This window comes from Cibotium barometz, chromosome 29, assembly GCF_041138505.1.
Source record: "Cibotium barometz isolate CiBa-2024 chromosome 29, ASM4113850v1, whole genome shotgun sequence".
Taxonomy (NCBI): domain Eukaryota; kingdom Viridiplantae; phylum Streptophyta; class Polypodiopsida; order Cyatheales; family Cibotiaceae; genus Cibotium; species Cibotium barometz.
Window position 1 is genome coordinate 5443040 of NC_141074.1, and position 18032 is coordinate 5461071.

Genomic DNA, 18032 nt, shown 5'->3' on the forward strand with positions numbered 1-18032 from the left:
AAGTTGTATCCAAAAGGAGCAACTTTGAGATTGACCAACCCAAAATCTTTTGTACAAGAGTCACGGGACCAGCCATCTCATGGAGGCATTGTTTATCAGTGAAGGAAATTAGAAGTGAGTACATGGATATGAATACTATTAGTCTACCATAGTCAGACACTGACATGGGTAGTTGGACTATAGTAGGAATTGGTGTAAAAACCAAGAAATTGGTGTCAAAACCAAGGAACTGTTTGTGCATTCATTTGTTCATTTGATTTATGCTTGTGAGCATATCTGTGTGTTGGGGTAAAGGCGTTATGCCCACCCTTATAGTGTGTACAAGCCCATAAGTTATAGTACATAGTACACTTAGTACTTTTAATGTACTAAGTGCACTATGTGTACTAGTGCAATATACATGTGTGATAGGGGAGTCACACACTCACTTGATGAGTTGACTTCTCCCCACAACTCTCTCTCTCTCTCTCTTGCTTCTCTGTGTATGTCTCCCATGAATGAACTCTAACCCTAATTCTCATTCTCCCACACAACTGGTATCAGAGCTTTGGTCACCAGGTTCTCCTCCCTCTTCTGCTCTGTTGGCCGCCCCTCCTTTGTCCTGGTCGCCGTGCTGATTCCTGGTCGCCCTGCTCCTTGCAGCACAAAAGGGGCTGGCCCAACCAGTTGCCCCAGCCAGCAGCGTGGACTACCCCAGCTGCCCAGCAACCAAGCGAGGGCTGCCCAGCAGCCAGGCGGGCTGCCCACTAGCGCTAAGCGGGTAGCTCTACACGGCGAAGGCAACGCTGGCCCTTCAGCTTGGAGCGAAGTGAGCGTTGAACCACCAAGCGATGGCGTAGAAGGCGAACCCAGGCGGGCAACCATTTTCTGCGCTTTTTCATACGCAGGCGTGTCAGGCGCCACCCGAGTCGTCGACTGCAAGTGTGGCGCTATGCTTGAGCGAGCGTGTTAGTCACCGGCGCCACACAACTGGAGCTGAAACGAAGGCAGCGTAGCATACACAACTGGTACCTTCGTCGAAGTTCATGGCGTAGCTCAGCGCATCGTAGGCGGAGCAAGCTTCCTCACGAATAGCTTCCAGCGTAAAGGCTTGCAGTAGACTTCGACGCATCGCACGGCCTCCTCCGCACAGGCTCATGTGCCGTTGCTTAGACTGGCACCAATACAATCTCAGAAGAAAGCACCAGCATTAGAAGTGCCCCCCCACCTGCACAGAAGCCTGACGAGCAGCAGCATCAACAGCAAAATCGACGCCCTCCTTCCCTGCAACAAAAAATCAAAAATTACAAGGTATTTGCCTCAATTTTTTTTTGGGATTTGCAATTGAGCAAGTACAATCAACAATTGAGCAGGTACAGGTGCCCAATTGCTCAATTTTTGAGCAAAATTGGCAAAATTGGGTGACATTGGTCACAATCAGGATAAATTTGCAGGAAATTGGTCGAATCAGGATCAATTTGCAGGAAATTGGATGTCGAAATTTGGGGCTTTTGATGTAATTGTGCAATTAAGCACTCATACATGCTGTATGATGTGAAAAATCGCACATTTGGGCGAAATTGCAGCAAATTGCAGTGCAAATCAAGGGGCTTTTGTGCCGATTTGGTTGATTTGCATGCAAGCGATCGCATTTGATGCCGTGGATAAAGTGTTGATGCCTTACAAGCACTCAATGTGCCTGTAAATCAAGGGGCTTTCATGTATTTGATGTATATGTGGCCAGGGGGAAGCATCGTGAACACTCTGGATGCCTTCATGTGCGTCAATGTACCATGTATGATCAGAAATTGATCTCAAATCAAGGGGCTTTTCAAGTTTATATGCTTGTTGAGCTTGGCAAAGCAGCAGGCAAGACATTTATGCCTTGAATCCTCAAAAATCAGCTTGCAGTCAAGGGGCTTTTGCCCAATTTCTGTTCGGGACTGTTGTATGCAGTGTACAGGACTGTAAAAGTCTGATTTTCACTCATTTGGACAGCCAAGAGAGCATTTATTGCTATTGTACCTGCTGGTACAGATTTGGCACAGCTTTGTGCATGTTTTGGCATGGCTGTACACTGTTTTGAGTGATCAAAAGGTTCAAATTCAGCTGCTGAACTTGCCGGTACAGGTTTGGTACATCATTGGTGAGCACTTAGTACTGCTGTACAGTACTTTGGAAGGGCAAAAGAGCACATTTAAGGTGCTGTCCAAAATCTGCAGCAACCAGATTTTGGTGTTTTCATCACATAAAGTGGGAGAAAAGTTGCATTCTTGCTTCCGCAGTGGGAGATAAAGCTTGGGAGAACATTTGTGAGCACTTTGTGTGTTTTGGGTGCAGTGTTTGCACATTTGCAGGGAGTCAAGCATTGACAGGTTGCATTTTGCTATGGCAACCACAGGTGAGAGCTCTTCATTGCTTCATATCAAGAAGCTTGAAGGCTCGCATAATTATGATATTTGGCAAACCCAGTGCTACAATGTGTTGCTCCAGAAAAAGCAGCACAAGCCTATCAAAGAAAGGGGTGTAATGCCCGCTTCTCTTACTGCTGAAGAGTGGGAAGATATGGATGAGCTAGCAAGATCTACTATCATGTTGTCTGTGTCAGACTCATTACTTTTCAGCATTCGTGAAGAGAAGACAGCTTGGGGAATGTGGCAGAGATTGCAGGACTTGTATGCCCAACAAAGTGCCTCAAGCAAAGTGTATTGGTTGAAGAAACTCATAGGTCTTCAGATGAAGGAAGGGGCGTCTATGACAGCCCATCTAAATGAGTTTAATGGTATTGTCAGCCAGGTCATTAATCAAAAGTTGGCAATGGACGATGAGTTCAAAGCCACTTTTTTGTTATGCACTTTGCCAGAGAGTTGGGACACATTCAGGACAGCCACTAGCAATTCGCATGCTATGCTGTCATATGCAGATGTTGAGGGTGCTCTTCTTCAAGAAGAGATGAACAGGAAAAACAACTCTGTTGGAAAGTCCAATGCAATGAATGCACGTGGGAGATCCCAGCAAAGGGGGAAAAGCCAAGAAAGGGGAAGGAGCAAGTCTCGCTCCAAAAAGGATTTGGAATGCCATTATTGTGGCAAGAAGGGACACATCAAAAAAGCAATGCTACAAATGGAAAAATGATCAAAAAGAAAAGGGAAAAGGCAAAGACAAAGACAAGGATGAAGCCAAAGATGTAAAGCCAAAGGGCAAAAGTGGAGTCAAGATCGAAGAAATCAATGTGTCACATGCAAGTGGCAGTGAGGATGAGGTCCTATTTACTTCTTCACTTGATGCCCATTCACTTCTTACAGGTGGTCATGGTATGCACTCATGGATCATTGATTCAGGTGCCTCCTTTCATGTCACAGGTTGCAGAGACTTGTTTGTCAGGTATACTGCTGGCAATGAAGGAGTGGTTTATTTGGGTGATAACCATGCATGCAAGATTCTTGGCAGAGGTGATGTGAGGCTTGTATTTTCAGATGGCTCACAGCTTATGCTCCATGATGTCAGGCATGTGCCTGAGATCAAGAAGAATCTGCTTTCTACTGGACAGCTTGATGATGCTGATTATGTTACCACATTTGGTAGTGGAAAGTGGAAGATTAGTAAGGGCTCACTGGTTGTTGCCAAAGGCTCTAAGGTGGACACTCTTTACTTTATGCATGCAGGTGTTTGTCACCATGCTAATGTAAATGCAACCGAGCTGCCGGAAATTTCTATGTGGCATAGCCGGTTGGGACACATGAGTGTCAAGGGAATGGAGCAATTGTCTCGTTTGGGTTACTTGCCTTCTCTAAAGTTTTCAAGTTTTCAATTTTGTGAACATTGTATATATGGTAGGCAACTACAGTGCCCCCACAAGAAAGCTCTTGGACAGACAGATGCTCAGTTAGAGCTTGTGCATACAGATGTATGTGAGATGCCTCAGCTTTCTTTGGAAGGGGCAAAATATTGTGTGTCTTTTATAGATGATGCCACACGCAAGGTGTGGGTTTATCCTCTTCGTTTGAAGAGTGATACATTCTCAGTGTTTCAGAAGTTTGTTGCTCATGTTGAGAATCAAACTGGCAAAACACTGAAGGCTTTGCGTTCCGACAATGGTGGAGAGTACATGTCCAAACAGTTTCAGGACTTTTGTGATGCTAAAGGCATCAAGAGGGAGCTCTCTACTCCTTATGATCCTCCACAAAACGGGACAGCAGAGAGGATGAACAGGACCATACAGGAGAAGGTCCGTTCTATGTTGTCACATGCTGCATTACCTCATGGTTTTTGGGCTGAAGCTGTTATGACAGCCGTTCACCTTATAAACAGGTCACCTAACACGAGGCTTGGTGGGAAAGTGCCAGAGGAAGTATGGACAAGGAAGCCTCCGTCATACAAGCACTTGAGAGTGTTTGGTTGCGTTGCGTACGTGCACATACGCAGGGAAATGCGCGCCAAACTTGATCCTAAGTCTCACAAATGCATATTCCTAGGATATGGTGACAGAGGTGAAATGGGGTATAGACTTTGGGATCCCATAAATAGAAAGATCATACGCAGCAATGATGTCATTTTTTATGAAACATGCATGTATAAGGAGCCTGCAAGGCAACAGGAGCCTGGCAGAGTCATCTTTGATGATGATGGACATCATGGACAACAACAAAGGGCTGTAAATCAGCCATTACAGCAGGAAAACCAGCCCTTAAATGGTGCTGAAAATGGTCCAAATGGACAGCCAGAGATGGCAGAAGATATCCCTATGGATATACCACAGTTAGAGGATATACCGGGCATGATTTTTCAGCCTTATGGCATGGAACAGGAGCCACCAATGGGTGATATGCAGGCTGGACAGCAACCTGCAAATGATGGTCATTGGGTACGGAGGTCCACAAGACCCTCCAGAGCCCCTGACAGGTTTGTTCCAGGGGTTGACTATTTGATGCTTACTGACTGTGGGGAGCCCTCATGTTATAAGGAGGCTTTATAGAGGGCAGACAAGGCTCTTTGGGAGCGTGCCATGAAGTCAGAGATGGATTCTCTGCATAAAAATGGAACATGGAAGTTGGTGCATTTGCCTGCAGGCAAGAAAGTTTTGCCATGCAAGTGGGTATACAGGCTCAAAGTTGCACCAGATGCAAAGCCAAGATACAAAGCCAGGTTAGTGGCTAAGGGCTTCAAGCAGGAATATGGTGTGGACTTTGAGGAGATCTTCTCTCCAGTGGTCAAAATGACCACACTTAGAGCTGTGTTGGCTTTGGTTGCGCATGATGATCTGGACTTGATTCAGATGGATGTGAAGACTGCTTTTCTTCACGGTGATCTCCATGAGGAGATATATATGCAGCAGCCAGAGGGTTATGCAGTAAGTGGAAAGGAGAAGCTTGTATGCAAGCTGAAAAAGAGTCTTTATGGGCTCAAACAGGCACCAAGAGAATGGTATCATAAATTTGATACATTCATGAAATCTCAAAAATTCAGGAGAAGTGACATAGATCACTGCTTGTACACCAAGAAAGCTTTGGATGGCAGTCTATTGATTCTCATTTTGTATGTTGATGATATGTTGATTGCCGGGAAATCTCGTAAAGAGATGGATGCTTTGAAGAAGAGGCTGCATGAAACCTTTGATATGAAGGATTTGGGTGATGCAAATCACATTTTGGGTATGCGGATACTTCGGGACAGAAATCAGCATGTGTTGTATTTGTCTCAGAAGGAATACATTGGCAAAGTCTTTCAGAGGTTCAATATGGATGGGGGGAAGAAGACTAGTACTCCTTTGCCTCCATATGTGAAACTCAGTGCTATGGACAGCCCACAGTCAGATAGAGACAGGGCTGATATGGCCAAGATTCCGTATGCTTCAGCTTGTGGCAGTCTCATGTATGCCATGGTTGCTACTAGGCCGGACATTGCATTTGCAGTGGGAGTGGTTTCTAGATACATGGCCAACCCTGGCAAGAAGCATTGGGAAGCAGTGAAAGGTGTCATGAGATACCTGAAGGGCACACAAGGATATGTGCATTTGCTTTGGCAAACAGGATGCATTAGTGCATGGTTACACGGATTCGGATTATGCCGGTCATCGAGATAACCGGAAGTCTACTACCGGTTATGTGTTTACATTCACAGGAGGTGCTGTGTCATGGATATCCAAGATGCAGAAGTGCACAGCCTTATCTACTACAGAGGCCGAGTATATTGCAGCCACAGAGGCTTGCAAGGAGGCATTATGGCTATCTCGGTTAGTGGTTGATTTGGGCTATACAGGGGATATTCCATTGTTGCATTGTGACAGTCAGAGTGCCATCCAGTTGGCAAAGAACCCTGTCTTTCATGCAAAGACGAAGCATGTGGATGTGAAGTATCACTTCATCAGAGAGGTGATAGAGAACAAGCAAATTCAGCTTATTAAGATTCACACGGATGACAACCCGGCTGATCTGTTGACAAAGAGTTTGCCTCCGGAGCGGTTTGCTCATTGCAGACACTTGATGGGCATTGGATGAGGCCAGTTTCAGCCTTGATATGGCCTTGTATATTATCATGTACATGCTGATTTTTTCTTTTCCTTCATTTAAGGGCACTTTGCCTTTAAGTGGGAGGTTGTTGGGGTAAAGGCGTTATGCCCACCCTTATAGTGTGTACAAGCCCATAAGTTATAGTACATAGTACACTTAGTACTTTTAATGTACTAAGTGCACTATGTGTACTAGTGCAATATACATGTGTGATAGGGGAGTCACACACTCACTTGATGAGTTGACTTATCCCCACAACTCTCTCTCTCTCTCTCTCTTGCTTCTCTGTGTATGTCTCCCATGAATGAACTCTAACCCTAATTCTCATTCTCCCACACACTGTGTATATGTGCCAAGGATCGGGGACGCTTGGTTAAACCCAAGGACGAGCATGTGTGCATGTGTTTGTCTTCTGACATATAACAAGTGCGTGTTGATCTTGATAGGACGAGAATCATGCTGGGAAACTCTTGCCTAAGAGCGACTCTAGAGGTGCAAGGGGTGGGAGTATCTGTTGGAGAGATCAAATCCAAGGTCACTTTATGTTAAGGGTGAAAATCGTGAGGGCAAGATGCTCCCCAAAGCCAAGCACAAGAGAAGGTATGAAGAACCATGTCTCAAGAGCCAGAGAGAGAAGAGCTAAGCTCACAACAAGAAAACATCAGAGAAGAGCAAGATCGAACAGTTGAGGACAATTGTTTAACGGGATGTCACTGAAGCATCAAAATACAAGTCGCTGATATGCAAAAATACAATGTGCAAACAAGAAAAAGAGAGTTATGGAAAAAAGGATTTTGAAAAAAAAAAGAGTGCCGTGGTGCTGTTGATGTGGTGATTGGCACTGACACGTGGCAAGATAGCTAAAAAGAGGAGAGAAGAGCTTTCATTATTAAAAATATGCTTTTTGGATTATAAGTGAGTTTTAAAGTGCTTTTGGACAAGAATTATAAATTCAGCTATTCTCTCATTGTTGAGACATGGAAAAAGATGAGAGCTCTAGCTCTAAGAACTTGTACTCAAGACTCCTCCAAGGGGTTTTCTCTAATGTAACTCGGAGGGGGGGGGGGGGTCGGCCCAAGGTTGTTCCGACCCCTAGTGTGGTGTCTTCTCTCTTTTGTTTATTTTCAGGTTTTCTCAAGGTTTTGTTGTTTTCTTGAAGATAAGCTAAGTACCCATGCCACAGCCCTTACGAATGCCTATTACACAATAGTCATCAATGAAAGTAACAATGTAAAGGTTACCACCAATAGATGGTGCCCTCATTGGACCGCATACATCACTATGCATAAGGTGTAATTTTTGGACAGCTCTTACACATCCGTCTTTGAGAAATGATGCCCCCTTGCCTCGTTGATTCGTGATATAAGCTTGATTCCCGATGCGCATAACATTCCTATTATGCCTTGATAGCTCTTCTTGCAAAAGCACAGAGACCAACTCATCAAAAGTGAGGGCGTTTGGGTTACCCTTCATCAAGAGCCTTATGGTCGAGGCACAACTTTGATAGGAATCAGGCAATGCATTTTGAAGCTTGTAGGGAAAAGGTTATGGTGGGCAGTAGACCACCATGGTGGAGATGACGGGCAGAGAGAAAGTGAGATGTGACAAGCCCAAGACGATTGCATGACTCAATGGTGGATTTGATTAATGATCTAAAATGAAGTACAAGTCCTTGTTATACAGGCCTTTCCCACACCAAACCATTTGACCCTTATTTAATGCATGCTTATCCACCCTCCTAAGAGGTGGTTCACACATAGACACTCACATACACACTACTAGCCTTTTAAGGGGCTGTTCACACACTGTTACACACATTGTTACACACATATAAGCTCCGACTTATCCCAACAATCCCCCCCCCCCCCCTAACGCAAAGAAGATGCTACCACCCACGCCATCCACCTTGCCTTAGAGCTATTCACCACCTGCAGCTCCCGTGCCATGGTAGTCTCTCCTATCAGGGTAAGGCCGAGGCAGCGAGGCCAGCACTTAGTCACCCCCTGGCTCCTAATTGGGATAAGGGAAACATGAAGCTTTCAACTCTTCATTAACAAGCATTTTCTAATCATAAAACTTCAGCTTTAAGAACACTTTAGAATTAGTGATTTTGTTACTAAAGAGAGTCTCCAATTTGTCCCAAATTTACTTGGCAGTTTGCTTGAAGTCTATGTGATGAATGAGAGCGTCTGCGAGGCTGAGGTCAATCAATGCAATAGCTCTTTCATTTCAATGCCCCCACTATATTTGTTTGTCAGGCTCATCTTGGTCTGCCAGGTAGGGAACCCACTTCGAGAGAACCTGTCTATTGCTGGTATTGATAGGGCCATGATATTGAGTAGATTTTTCATAAGAACCCCAAATTTATGTTGTTGCAAGAGTTGCAATTTGAGCAAAGTTCTCTGATTTTTAGAAAGGCCCTAAATTTTTTGTTTTGCTGCTACCATCATTTTTGACACATACAAAGATTTCGAAAAGCCCCAAAATTTACCAATGAGTTGTTATGGCATGGCAACAGGTACAGTGGCCGCTCGTCCAATGATGATGAAGTCGCTTATGGGGTTATGCGCCTTAGAGGCCAACAGAGTCGGCAATAAGTGGGCTGTACGGCGATGCAGCGGGGAAGGCATGTCAGCCGACCAGAGGCAGGGCAGCTAGGAGGACACCGTCTACTAGCACCGTCGAAGTAACAGCGCCGGGCAGTAGAGCTGTTGATGGTGCACGGGCTGGGACTGGCCCAGAGACGAAGAAGGAAAAAAGGAAGGAGCGAAGTGGCGAAGGAAAAAAAGAAGCGGCAAAGTAGCGAAAAAGGGCAATGCCAAGGTAAGGGACCCCTGCGGCTAGCGCCACTAGGAGGCATGTTATCATGAAGTCTGCTAGGTGGGCGGCAGAAAGCGGCAGCGGGGGAGGAGGGCGGTGCAGAGAGAGCTGACGGTGGTGCCGGGGCAAACTGGTCAAAGTAGCAACTTTGATGGCGGAAAGGTGCGGCAAAGAATTGGTCAAAGTAGCGGCTTTGATACCAATTGAAGCTTGCAGGGAAAAGGTTATGGTAGGCAGTAGATCACCATGGTGGAGATGATGGGCAGAGAGAAAGTGAGAGATGTGACAAGCTCAAAGCAATTGCACTACTCAATGATGGATTTGATTGATGATCGAAAATGAAGTACAAGCCCTTGTTATATATGCCTTTCTCACACCAAACCATTTGACCATTATTTCATGCATGCTTATCCACCCTCCTACGATGTGGTTCACACGCAAACACACACATACACACTACCAGCCTTTTAAGAGGCTGTTCACACACTGTTACACACATATAAGCTCCGACTTATCCCAACACATTCAGGACTACGGGAACAAGTGAACCGTGTGGGTAAGCCTCATCAAGGTTGGCCAATTGCTCTCTTAAATCCTTGATCTTTGTCAAGTAAGCATTCAGTGAATCTCCCTCATTCATATGCTTTGACACTAGTTGCCTTCTCAAATAGGCTACCTCAGCCTCATTGCGTACATGGTACAAAGATCCAAGTGCATGCCATGCCTGCTTGGCAGTGTCACAAGAGTGAATATGTGGGAATCAGAGGGATAATGGACTTCTTCACAGAAAGAGTAATCATTGCATGTGCTTGTGCATCTCTTCCATCCCATCTAGCTTGGTCCGGAGTAGAAGCTAGACCAACATCACACCACCAGACTCTAGTACGTGTTGTACTCCTTGAACCACCTGGACGTGACAAGCCATGTGTAGGAGTAGAACGAGTTGTTCCACATGGACCTTGGTTTTCATCACCTGTAATCTCATCTGGGTCAGTTGCTTCACTAGTAGGAGTCGGTTGCTCCTCTGGTCAAGCTTCACGGCCACTGACTGCATCCCATAAGGCTTTGGCAACCAAAACATGACGCATCATGTATGACCAAAGAGGGTAGTTGGAGCCATCCAACTTATCCTCTGCTCCCAACCAATTGAATACATCACTGCTAGCCATTACTCAAAACAAATGCACTATCTGAGCCAAACAAATGTCAATGCACAATGCACTGTAAACACCCAATGTCCAATGTCCAGTGAATGGCAATTTTGAGAGATGCCAAGTGATCCACCGATGGCAAAGACCTGCAAATGTACTGAAATGACAAAGTGTAGGGATAGAAAAGTTATCTGAATAGAGGCTTGCTGACAAAAAAGTCAGGTTTGAGAGTTGTCCAGATGCCGAAAATCGATGCCGATACCACCAAACGAGAGCTCGAACAATGCTAGATGCGCCTCTATGCTTGCTTCAGCTCTGTTTTTGTGAAAGCAGAAAATTTGTAGAGGTTTCAGAGGCCTAAATGAGCTCTGATTTTGATGATCTTCGGCTTGGAGACTCAAGCGATGATGAGGAATGCAACAGTGTAGTTTCAAGTTGAAAATTTGGCTCTGCTATGGTGGCGCCATCGGCTGAGCTGGGCAGCGACAGGCGGAAGTGGGCTGAGCTGCCAACTTTTGGGCGTTGCTGTGGGGGGGAGATGGCGAAATCAAAAAATTGTTTTGGGGGTTCTCTAATTGGATGCTGGGTGAGTTGTTTTGTGCAGGCATCTTTATGGAGCAAGAGATAGAGAGGGTGCTGCTGCCCTTCTTGATGGCGGTGCTGCTATGTGGCAGCCCTTGGCTCCCAAAGGAGCTAAGGCTCCTTGCCAAGATGGCCTAGAGGGCCTCAGAGCACCAAAGGGGGTTCTCCAAAGAAGCCCAACTCTCTCGATATGCAAGAGAGAAAAGCCACAAATCAGCTCCCTGCAGCCTTAATCGCAGCCCTTAAGCAACCTGTAGGAACCTTAATGAAAATGCATGAGAGAAGAGAGATGGAGAGAGAGAGAGAGAGACTGGTTTTTCAGTAAATGAATTATGTACATGAAAAGGCTACATGTATGCTGGCCTTTGGCCTTCCAAAATATGACTTCTACTTCTAGCTATGACCAATGAGGAAGGGAACAGATGCACAATTCTCTAACCAAACTTGGGAGTGGAATTGAAGGAATGACAGGGTTTGTAGTCCAGGCTCAGCTCTTTCTTTTCTCTGTATATTCTCAGCTTGTGCTTCAAAGTAGATGAGACAATTATGATCCTATTAGTGGGCCTTGACACCATTGCAACCGGACTGTCTACTGCTTTCGACAGTATCTTGTGCTCATTTCTGGCCATGCTTTTGGTGTTTTCTTGGCTTTCATTTACCTGTTAATTAAAACTTGTCAGCTGAGAGTGTCCCGGTTCTCTATGATGGAATCCACTGCAGCTTGTGGCAAATCCATTCGTGTCCTTGCTGTAGCCTGTCCATATCCTGTGTTTCTCTAGGTTGTGGTTCATGCCTGTGCTTTGTACATGAAAACCCATTGCATTTTCCAAAAACTAGCTTTTGGCCATCTTTTGTGTGTTTCAGGGTTCATTGAGCCTATCATCCCACTCTCATTGTAACATGCATACTAACAGCAGAAGACTTAAAGGATGATTAAAGCTAAGTTAAAACATGGATTAAGGTTAATCAAGATGGCAAACACATAGTAGAGAAGAACATAGACCTAAACTGCTGAATATTGCTATGAATATATACAATGATGCTCACCTATTTCAACTAAGATCTGCCTGTGCATAATCATGCATGACTACTGATGCATATGCAAAAGGTTACCGGTTGCTCTTCATGTGAAATTGCACATGAGAATTGATCTACTCTGATTCAGATGTTGAGTTCTGCATGAAGGATGTGCTTCAAGAACAGTTCCTATGAATCAGGGTTGAATGCCTATGAGAGATGCCCTACAATGACCTTTGACCTCCTTCATATAGTGATCTAATGGCAAGTCGTTTTCAGGTCGGCCATCCATTTTCAGGTCATAAAACATCATCAAAATTACGGTGAAACATGTCCATATTGTGCCCAACTTATGTCCCAACCATTGGGCCATGTCCTTGGCACCTTTGGGTGCCTAATGGGCTATCAAACTGCCCAAATCGGACCATATTTTGCCCCTCATCTTGCTTAAGAGGCGGTTGCAAGTAAGATCCATGTCCATGTGGCACTCACAGATGTGATACACTTGACACTCATTATTTTAGCAGCTGCTTGTCAAAGCTCTAAGTTGGAAAATTTTGCATGCACCAAATCGCTTAGTATTTACCAAGTAAAATTTCTGGAGGTTTGTCTACCGGCGTCCGTAGTGCTAATGTCTGCTTGAATGACTGCTGAAGATATACTGAATGTATCATGAATGCATTTGATATTCTTCAATGCTTATATGCGTTGAATTGTTTTTGCTGATAAAAAATTATCTGCCTTTATATAAAGCACATTATTACATACATTACCATTTTCTCCTCTCAAATTGTATTGTCTGGACTCTGAGATTGCAGAACAGTAAAACATACCATGCTAAGGTGGATTGATGTATCACTGCAGAGCTTCCTTTATATCTGGTCTTGGGAATCATGTGCGGGCTGGTTTCAGTTGGTCTCACAAAGTGTTCCAGTTTTTCAACGTCGATGTTCCAAAATCTGAAGGCAGTTACAAGAATCCCTGATGCTTTCTTGCCTCCTCTTGGAGGTCTGTGTGTGGGGTTCATTGCATTGGCATATCCAGAGGTCCTTTATTGGGGATTCGAAAATGTCGACATTTTGTTAGAGTCACGTCCACTACAACGGGGGCCTCCTGCCATACTTCTACTTCAGTTGGTTGGTGCAAAAATAGTTGCCACTTCTATTTGTCGAGGATCAGGTCTTGTAGGAGGAGTCTACGCTCCCTCTCTTTTTATCGGAGCAGCATTAGGATCGGCATATGGCAAGCTGGCAGGGTATGTGGTGACTCATGCAGACCCTATGTATCATCTTGATGCCTTAAAAGTTGCTGTACCTCAGGCGTATGCTTTGGTAAGGTCTTTTTATTTCACTTCATAAGCTATGTGTCTGTCAAGAGTGGCTCATTTTAAGTTATAGCATACTCTTTCCATTCAATGGAAGGATGTGCAAGTTGTCTATAGTTGGTATTAGTGAAGCGTGGAGTATTCAAAGGGATCAAAATATCAAGCAATTAATCCATCTCCACTGGGTAATCAAAGCTCTACTTGAGTTCAACCTCAAGCAGGTTGTTAGGGAAAGGTCTTCAACTGGATGCTGATTGTTTAGAAATATTTGTCTGTTATCCAGGTTGGCATGGCTGCAACGCTTGCTGGTGTTTGCCAGGTTCCGTTGACATCAGTTCTTCTTCTTTTTGAGCTGACTAGAGATTATCGTATCATTATTCCTTTGATGGCAGCAGTGGGGGTGTCATCCTGGGTTGCATCTGTTTCAGCCAAAAAGAAGCAGCAACCAAAGCTAATTTACATGAAAAAGGAGCCCACCATGTTTGAAATTCCATCTGAATCAGCAAGAACAATTGAAAGAAAATCTCACACACTTGTCAGGGTGAATTCTTTACTTTCTGACACTGATGAGTCGCCTGAAGTGGCACAAGGCATGCGTCTGTTGGAAAGTAGTAGTCGTATAGATGATGACTTATGTGCTGTTGACAACTCACTATGCATGGCAAATAAAGACTTGGATGAGGAGAAATTAGTCACAGAAATTACAGTTGCAGCTGCCATGAAGACCTGCTTTGCAGCTGTAGCTCCAAACATGACTGTGCAGGAAGCAATAGAAATGATGCTGGAGAGAAAAGAATGGTGTGCTTTACTTGTCCGGGATGGTAACATACTAGAAGGAATAGTGACGTTCTCCGATATCCAACAGCATGCTGAAAGGATGAGTCAAGATGGGCAATTTAAGGTTGGTTCCGTTTTATCTGCTATTTTGAAGTGTTCTTTTTTGTTTGTTTTGCAAGTCAGTGTGCAAGCTTCAACCACAGAAAAGTGGTTAGAATCCAAGATTCTCTTAGGAGGTTATATTTGCATCCAAGTTTAGGTGAAGCATGTCATTTGTGGACCCTCATGGCATTGGCCAGCCTAGCTTAGACTTATGAACCTTGCAAACAATAATAGAGCATATCTTAAGGATTCAAAGAACCTTTGGGTTATCAAGACATGCACTGCCTTTGCTACCATCTGTAAAGGTCCAAGTCACGTCTCTACATCCTTGAATTAGTCTAACAGAGGTCACCATCGGTCAAGAATACTGTGTCTGCTATAGGATCATGAGATGCTGATCTGTTTGGCTGCCGCTGCTTGTGGGCTATTCTGGGCTGGATCTGATGCTGCAGGGCTGCCAAGGATGAATGACTGAGCATTCAAGCCCTGTCCGTACTGCCCCTAGAGCAGTAATCAACAGGAGCGGATGCCCTTGTACACTCTGATGTTAGCTCTTAGCCACCGCACTGCTGTATGGCTTGTCTTTCCCTCCAAACAGCCTGTTTGTGCAGCTGGGTTGGGGATCTGCAGCTTAGATGCTTGCTGCTTGTCTCCTTCTTTCTGTGATTGGCATTGAAAAGTTGGAGCCAAAAGCAAAGGTGCTATGCACCAGCTTGAATAATGCAGATCACTCCAGGGCTTCCTATTGCAGCATATTTCAGCACTTGGGAGAGGACTATAGGAGGGTTTCTTGCTCTGCTGACAGTGAGTTTAGTAAGTAGTTTATTTTCTAGCAGGTTCAGCAAATTTTGTACACAACTTTGCAATCTTTATTCAATTCATCCATGAACAGTAAATTAAGTTGAGAGAATCAAGTCTTGCATTGTCAAACTACTCTCATCTGTATAGGCGAGAATGGGGTTGGTGCCTTGCCGATGCTAAGTTTTGATGACTATGCTGTATACTCTGAGTTTCTTTCAAAGTACTTGAAAGAACCAAGGTTCCCTTGGTGCAACCCTGACACCAAGTTCACTATAAGGTTGGTCTCTAGACTCCAGATCTTTTCATGGATTATCCCCTTTGTTCATGAGCCCCTCCGTGTAAGTCTCAAGTTTTGTCAAAGCAAATGAGAAGTTTTGCAACTTTGCAAACCTCTCACCGTGACCTGAGTTTTCCATTCCCGAGTTCAAGAGTCAGATCGTGGTTATGCATCTACAAAAAAGAGATTCTGTTTACAGCATTTTTTAAATATGGCTACTCAACATCAGCTTAGAGATGTGCAGAAGTTTCATTAGGCTGACTGCAATCTTCAAATGAATGTTTGGACAACAGGCAGGTGCATTAACTGTCTCTGCAATTTGTAACTCTTGGGTGAATGAGGATTCTGGTTTTCCAGTCATTACTGCATATCCAGACATGAGCTTGAGGGCTGCTCGAAGATTAATGACTGGTCGAGGGTTGCGGCAACTTCCAGTTGTTTCACGTGAGCTATACTTAAGAGACAAGGTTAAAATTGTACAAGGGATTCTGGATAGGGAATGTATTCAGCTAGCTTGCAGGTATGATATACTCATTTGATATGGAATCAGCATACACCAACTCGTTAAATTGACTTAATGCAAGGTTAATCATATGCAACTAGACTAAAAGTGCGACGTTTGATACTGTTCTAATTTCCAGGGCAGAGGCTACAAGGAGATTGTTGGGGATGTCTTCATTATCAGATATATTCAAGGGCAGTGGAAAGCATGAACACTAAAGTAAAGAGGATGCTCAATGGGTCCCCAAAGAAAAGGTGGCAAAGATTATGAAACTTGCCCTTCATTTAAGTTTTGCCAGTAAGCAGTGAAGAGGCATCTACATCCATAGGGCTTGCTTGAGTTCATGAAAGCCCTCAAACCCCAGCTTGCACAAACATGTACATAAAGACCCATTGAATGCTGGCAAGCTCATCACTCAACCATAGCTTCGTCCCGAGCCTAAGGCTAGACCAACACCAACCGTGCAGATAGCACAAACCCCGGTGTCCCATATTACGAGAGAGCCCACTATCCAAGTGTCTGGCTAGAGCTTCTGGCTAGAGCTTGGTCATATTCTGATCTTTTGGGAATCTTCCGAACAAGAGAGATCCATATATGAGACAATCCACTCACTTATAAAGGCTTGGATTCAGTAATATAAGCAACCGCTAATAAAAACAGTCTTAAGTCACTTCACATAGAGCCCAATAATTATAAACCTAACCTCTAGTTATGCTCTTTATTAGGCACATAACAAACACAACAGTTCGAGAAACTCAGGCAATTATCTTTATGACAGAGGAGCAGCTACTAACCCAAGATTTATACGGAACATCAGCATACTTTTAATGAGTTGATGTTGCATTGAGGGCTACAGCCGTAATCTTCCCTTTCTATATTGTAAGTTCGTCATTTAAGTCTTTTTTTTTTAAGAGAGATTAAGTAGTATTTAGGTATAGCAACCAATTGGTGCAGCAAGAATGGGTAGAGCCCAGGTTCCTACTGGCAGAATTGAGCACCCTAACCACTCCACTGCAACGCCCGTGGATTAAACTTTATCTTGTCTAACCAGTTGCTTGTGCAAATCATCAACTTCATGCAGCAACATAAAGTCTTATCTTTTATTATCAATAGGGACTAATTTTTCTATTTTGACGAAGGGCCAAGGCAGATAATTATGTACATTTGCACTCTGTATGGTCCAGGAAAGGAGAAAAGGCTGGCATTCTAAATTGGTGCTTGGTTGATGTACCATGTCATGCTCATCAAGATGATGAGCTCATAGAGAGTTGGCATAATTACCATTCAGTTCTTATGAGGGTAATGCTTTTTTGATCCATAAGGTCCATTCTTTTGATTTTGATGATGAATAATAGAAGGCCTAACATCACCAATTGCCCTGATCCAGGTAAACATTGTCTTAAAACAAGCTTGAGTTGCAGCCTATGGACAAACCAATTTAATTATGAGGGTATTTTCAAAGAAAAGATAAATGTCCTTGTGGCGGGTCTAGAAATGGGAACAGTCACTTGGAAGGCAACAGAAACAGTGGCCATTTATGACTCGGATTCTTTGACTCGTGTTGACTGGAGGGGCAAATGGCAACGAGTGGTACGGCCAACGATGCCACCCTTGCCACTGGACGGGGCCAGGGCTCCATTTTCTCACATTTCATGTACATTGTGGGTGTGAGGGTGTTTCATCTGTACAATCAGCATTGTTGCACAATTGTATGGGCAATATGTCATATCTTTAGATATTGCCCATACAATTGTTGCACAATTGTATGGGCAATATGTCATATCTTTAGATATTGTCCAGCAAAATAAAAACTGTGTATGATTTTGGAGCCAGTTCGTGAGGAAAGAGCCCCCAGTGTGGTTCTTTCCTCCTCATTTGCCTAATGCTCTTCTGCTACTGACTGGAATATCCAATGTTGTCTTTGGTTGATTGTAGGATGCAAAGGACATTCCTTTGTCACTTAATCCCCCTTCATAAGACAGAATTTGTGACAAGGGGCCTTGCAAATGTGTAAATGCATAGAGTACTTACAAAGCAACTCACTGTGACCTGGTGTTTGGGTGTGCATCAGACTTGCTGCTTTGAGCATACATGACCAAGAGCAAGCACAGAGAGGTAGGATAGGCAAGTAAAATGCAAATTGCATCCAAGTACTATCGATTAAGAAAAGATGCAAAATAAAAACCTAATA

The 18032-nt window shown here is 44.1% G+C and overlaps 1 protein-coding gene across 6 annotated transcripts in view; it reads left to right on the forward strand.

The window, feature by feature from the left end:
* Window positions 1-17815, forward strand: part of CLC-E (chloride channel E) — a 77201-nt gene extending 59386 nt beyond the window's left edge. For 2 of the 6 annotated variants that reach the window (XM_086822773.1, XM_086822777.1), the window contains 6 exons: window positions 12923-13389; window positions 13666-14283; window positions 15633-15859; window positions 15981-16720; window positions 17026-17140; window positions 17229-17815. In XM_086822773.1, coding sequence (XP_086678899.1) covers window positions 12923-13389; window positions 13666-14283; window positions 15633-15859; window positions 15981-16059 — 1391 coding nt within the window. In that variant the 3' untranslated portion in view covers window positions 16060-16720; window positions 17026-17140; window positions 17229-17815. The remainder of the gene's footprint in view (window positions 1-12922; window positions 13390-13665; window positions 14284-15632; window positions 15860-15980; window positions 16721-17025; window positions 17141-17228) is intronic. The other 4 variants (XM_086822775.1, XM_086822776.1, XM_086822774.1 and 1 more) reach the window with 4 other exon arrangements.
* Window positions 17816-18032: the final 217 nt, after the last annotated feature.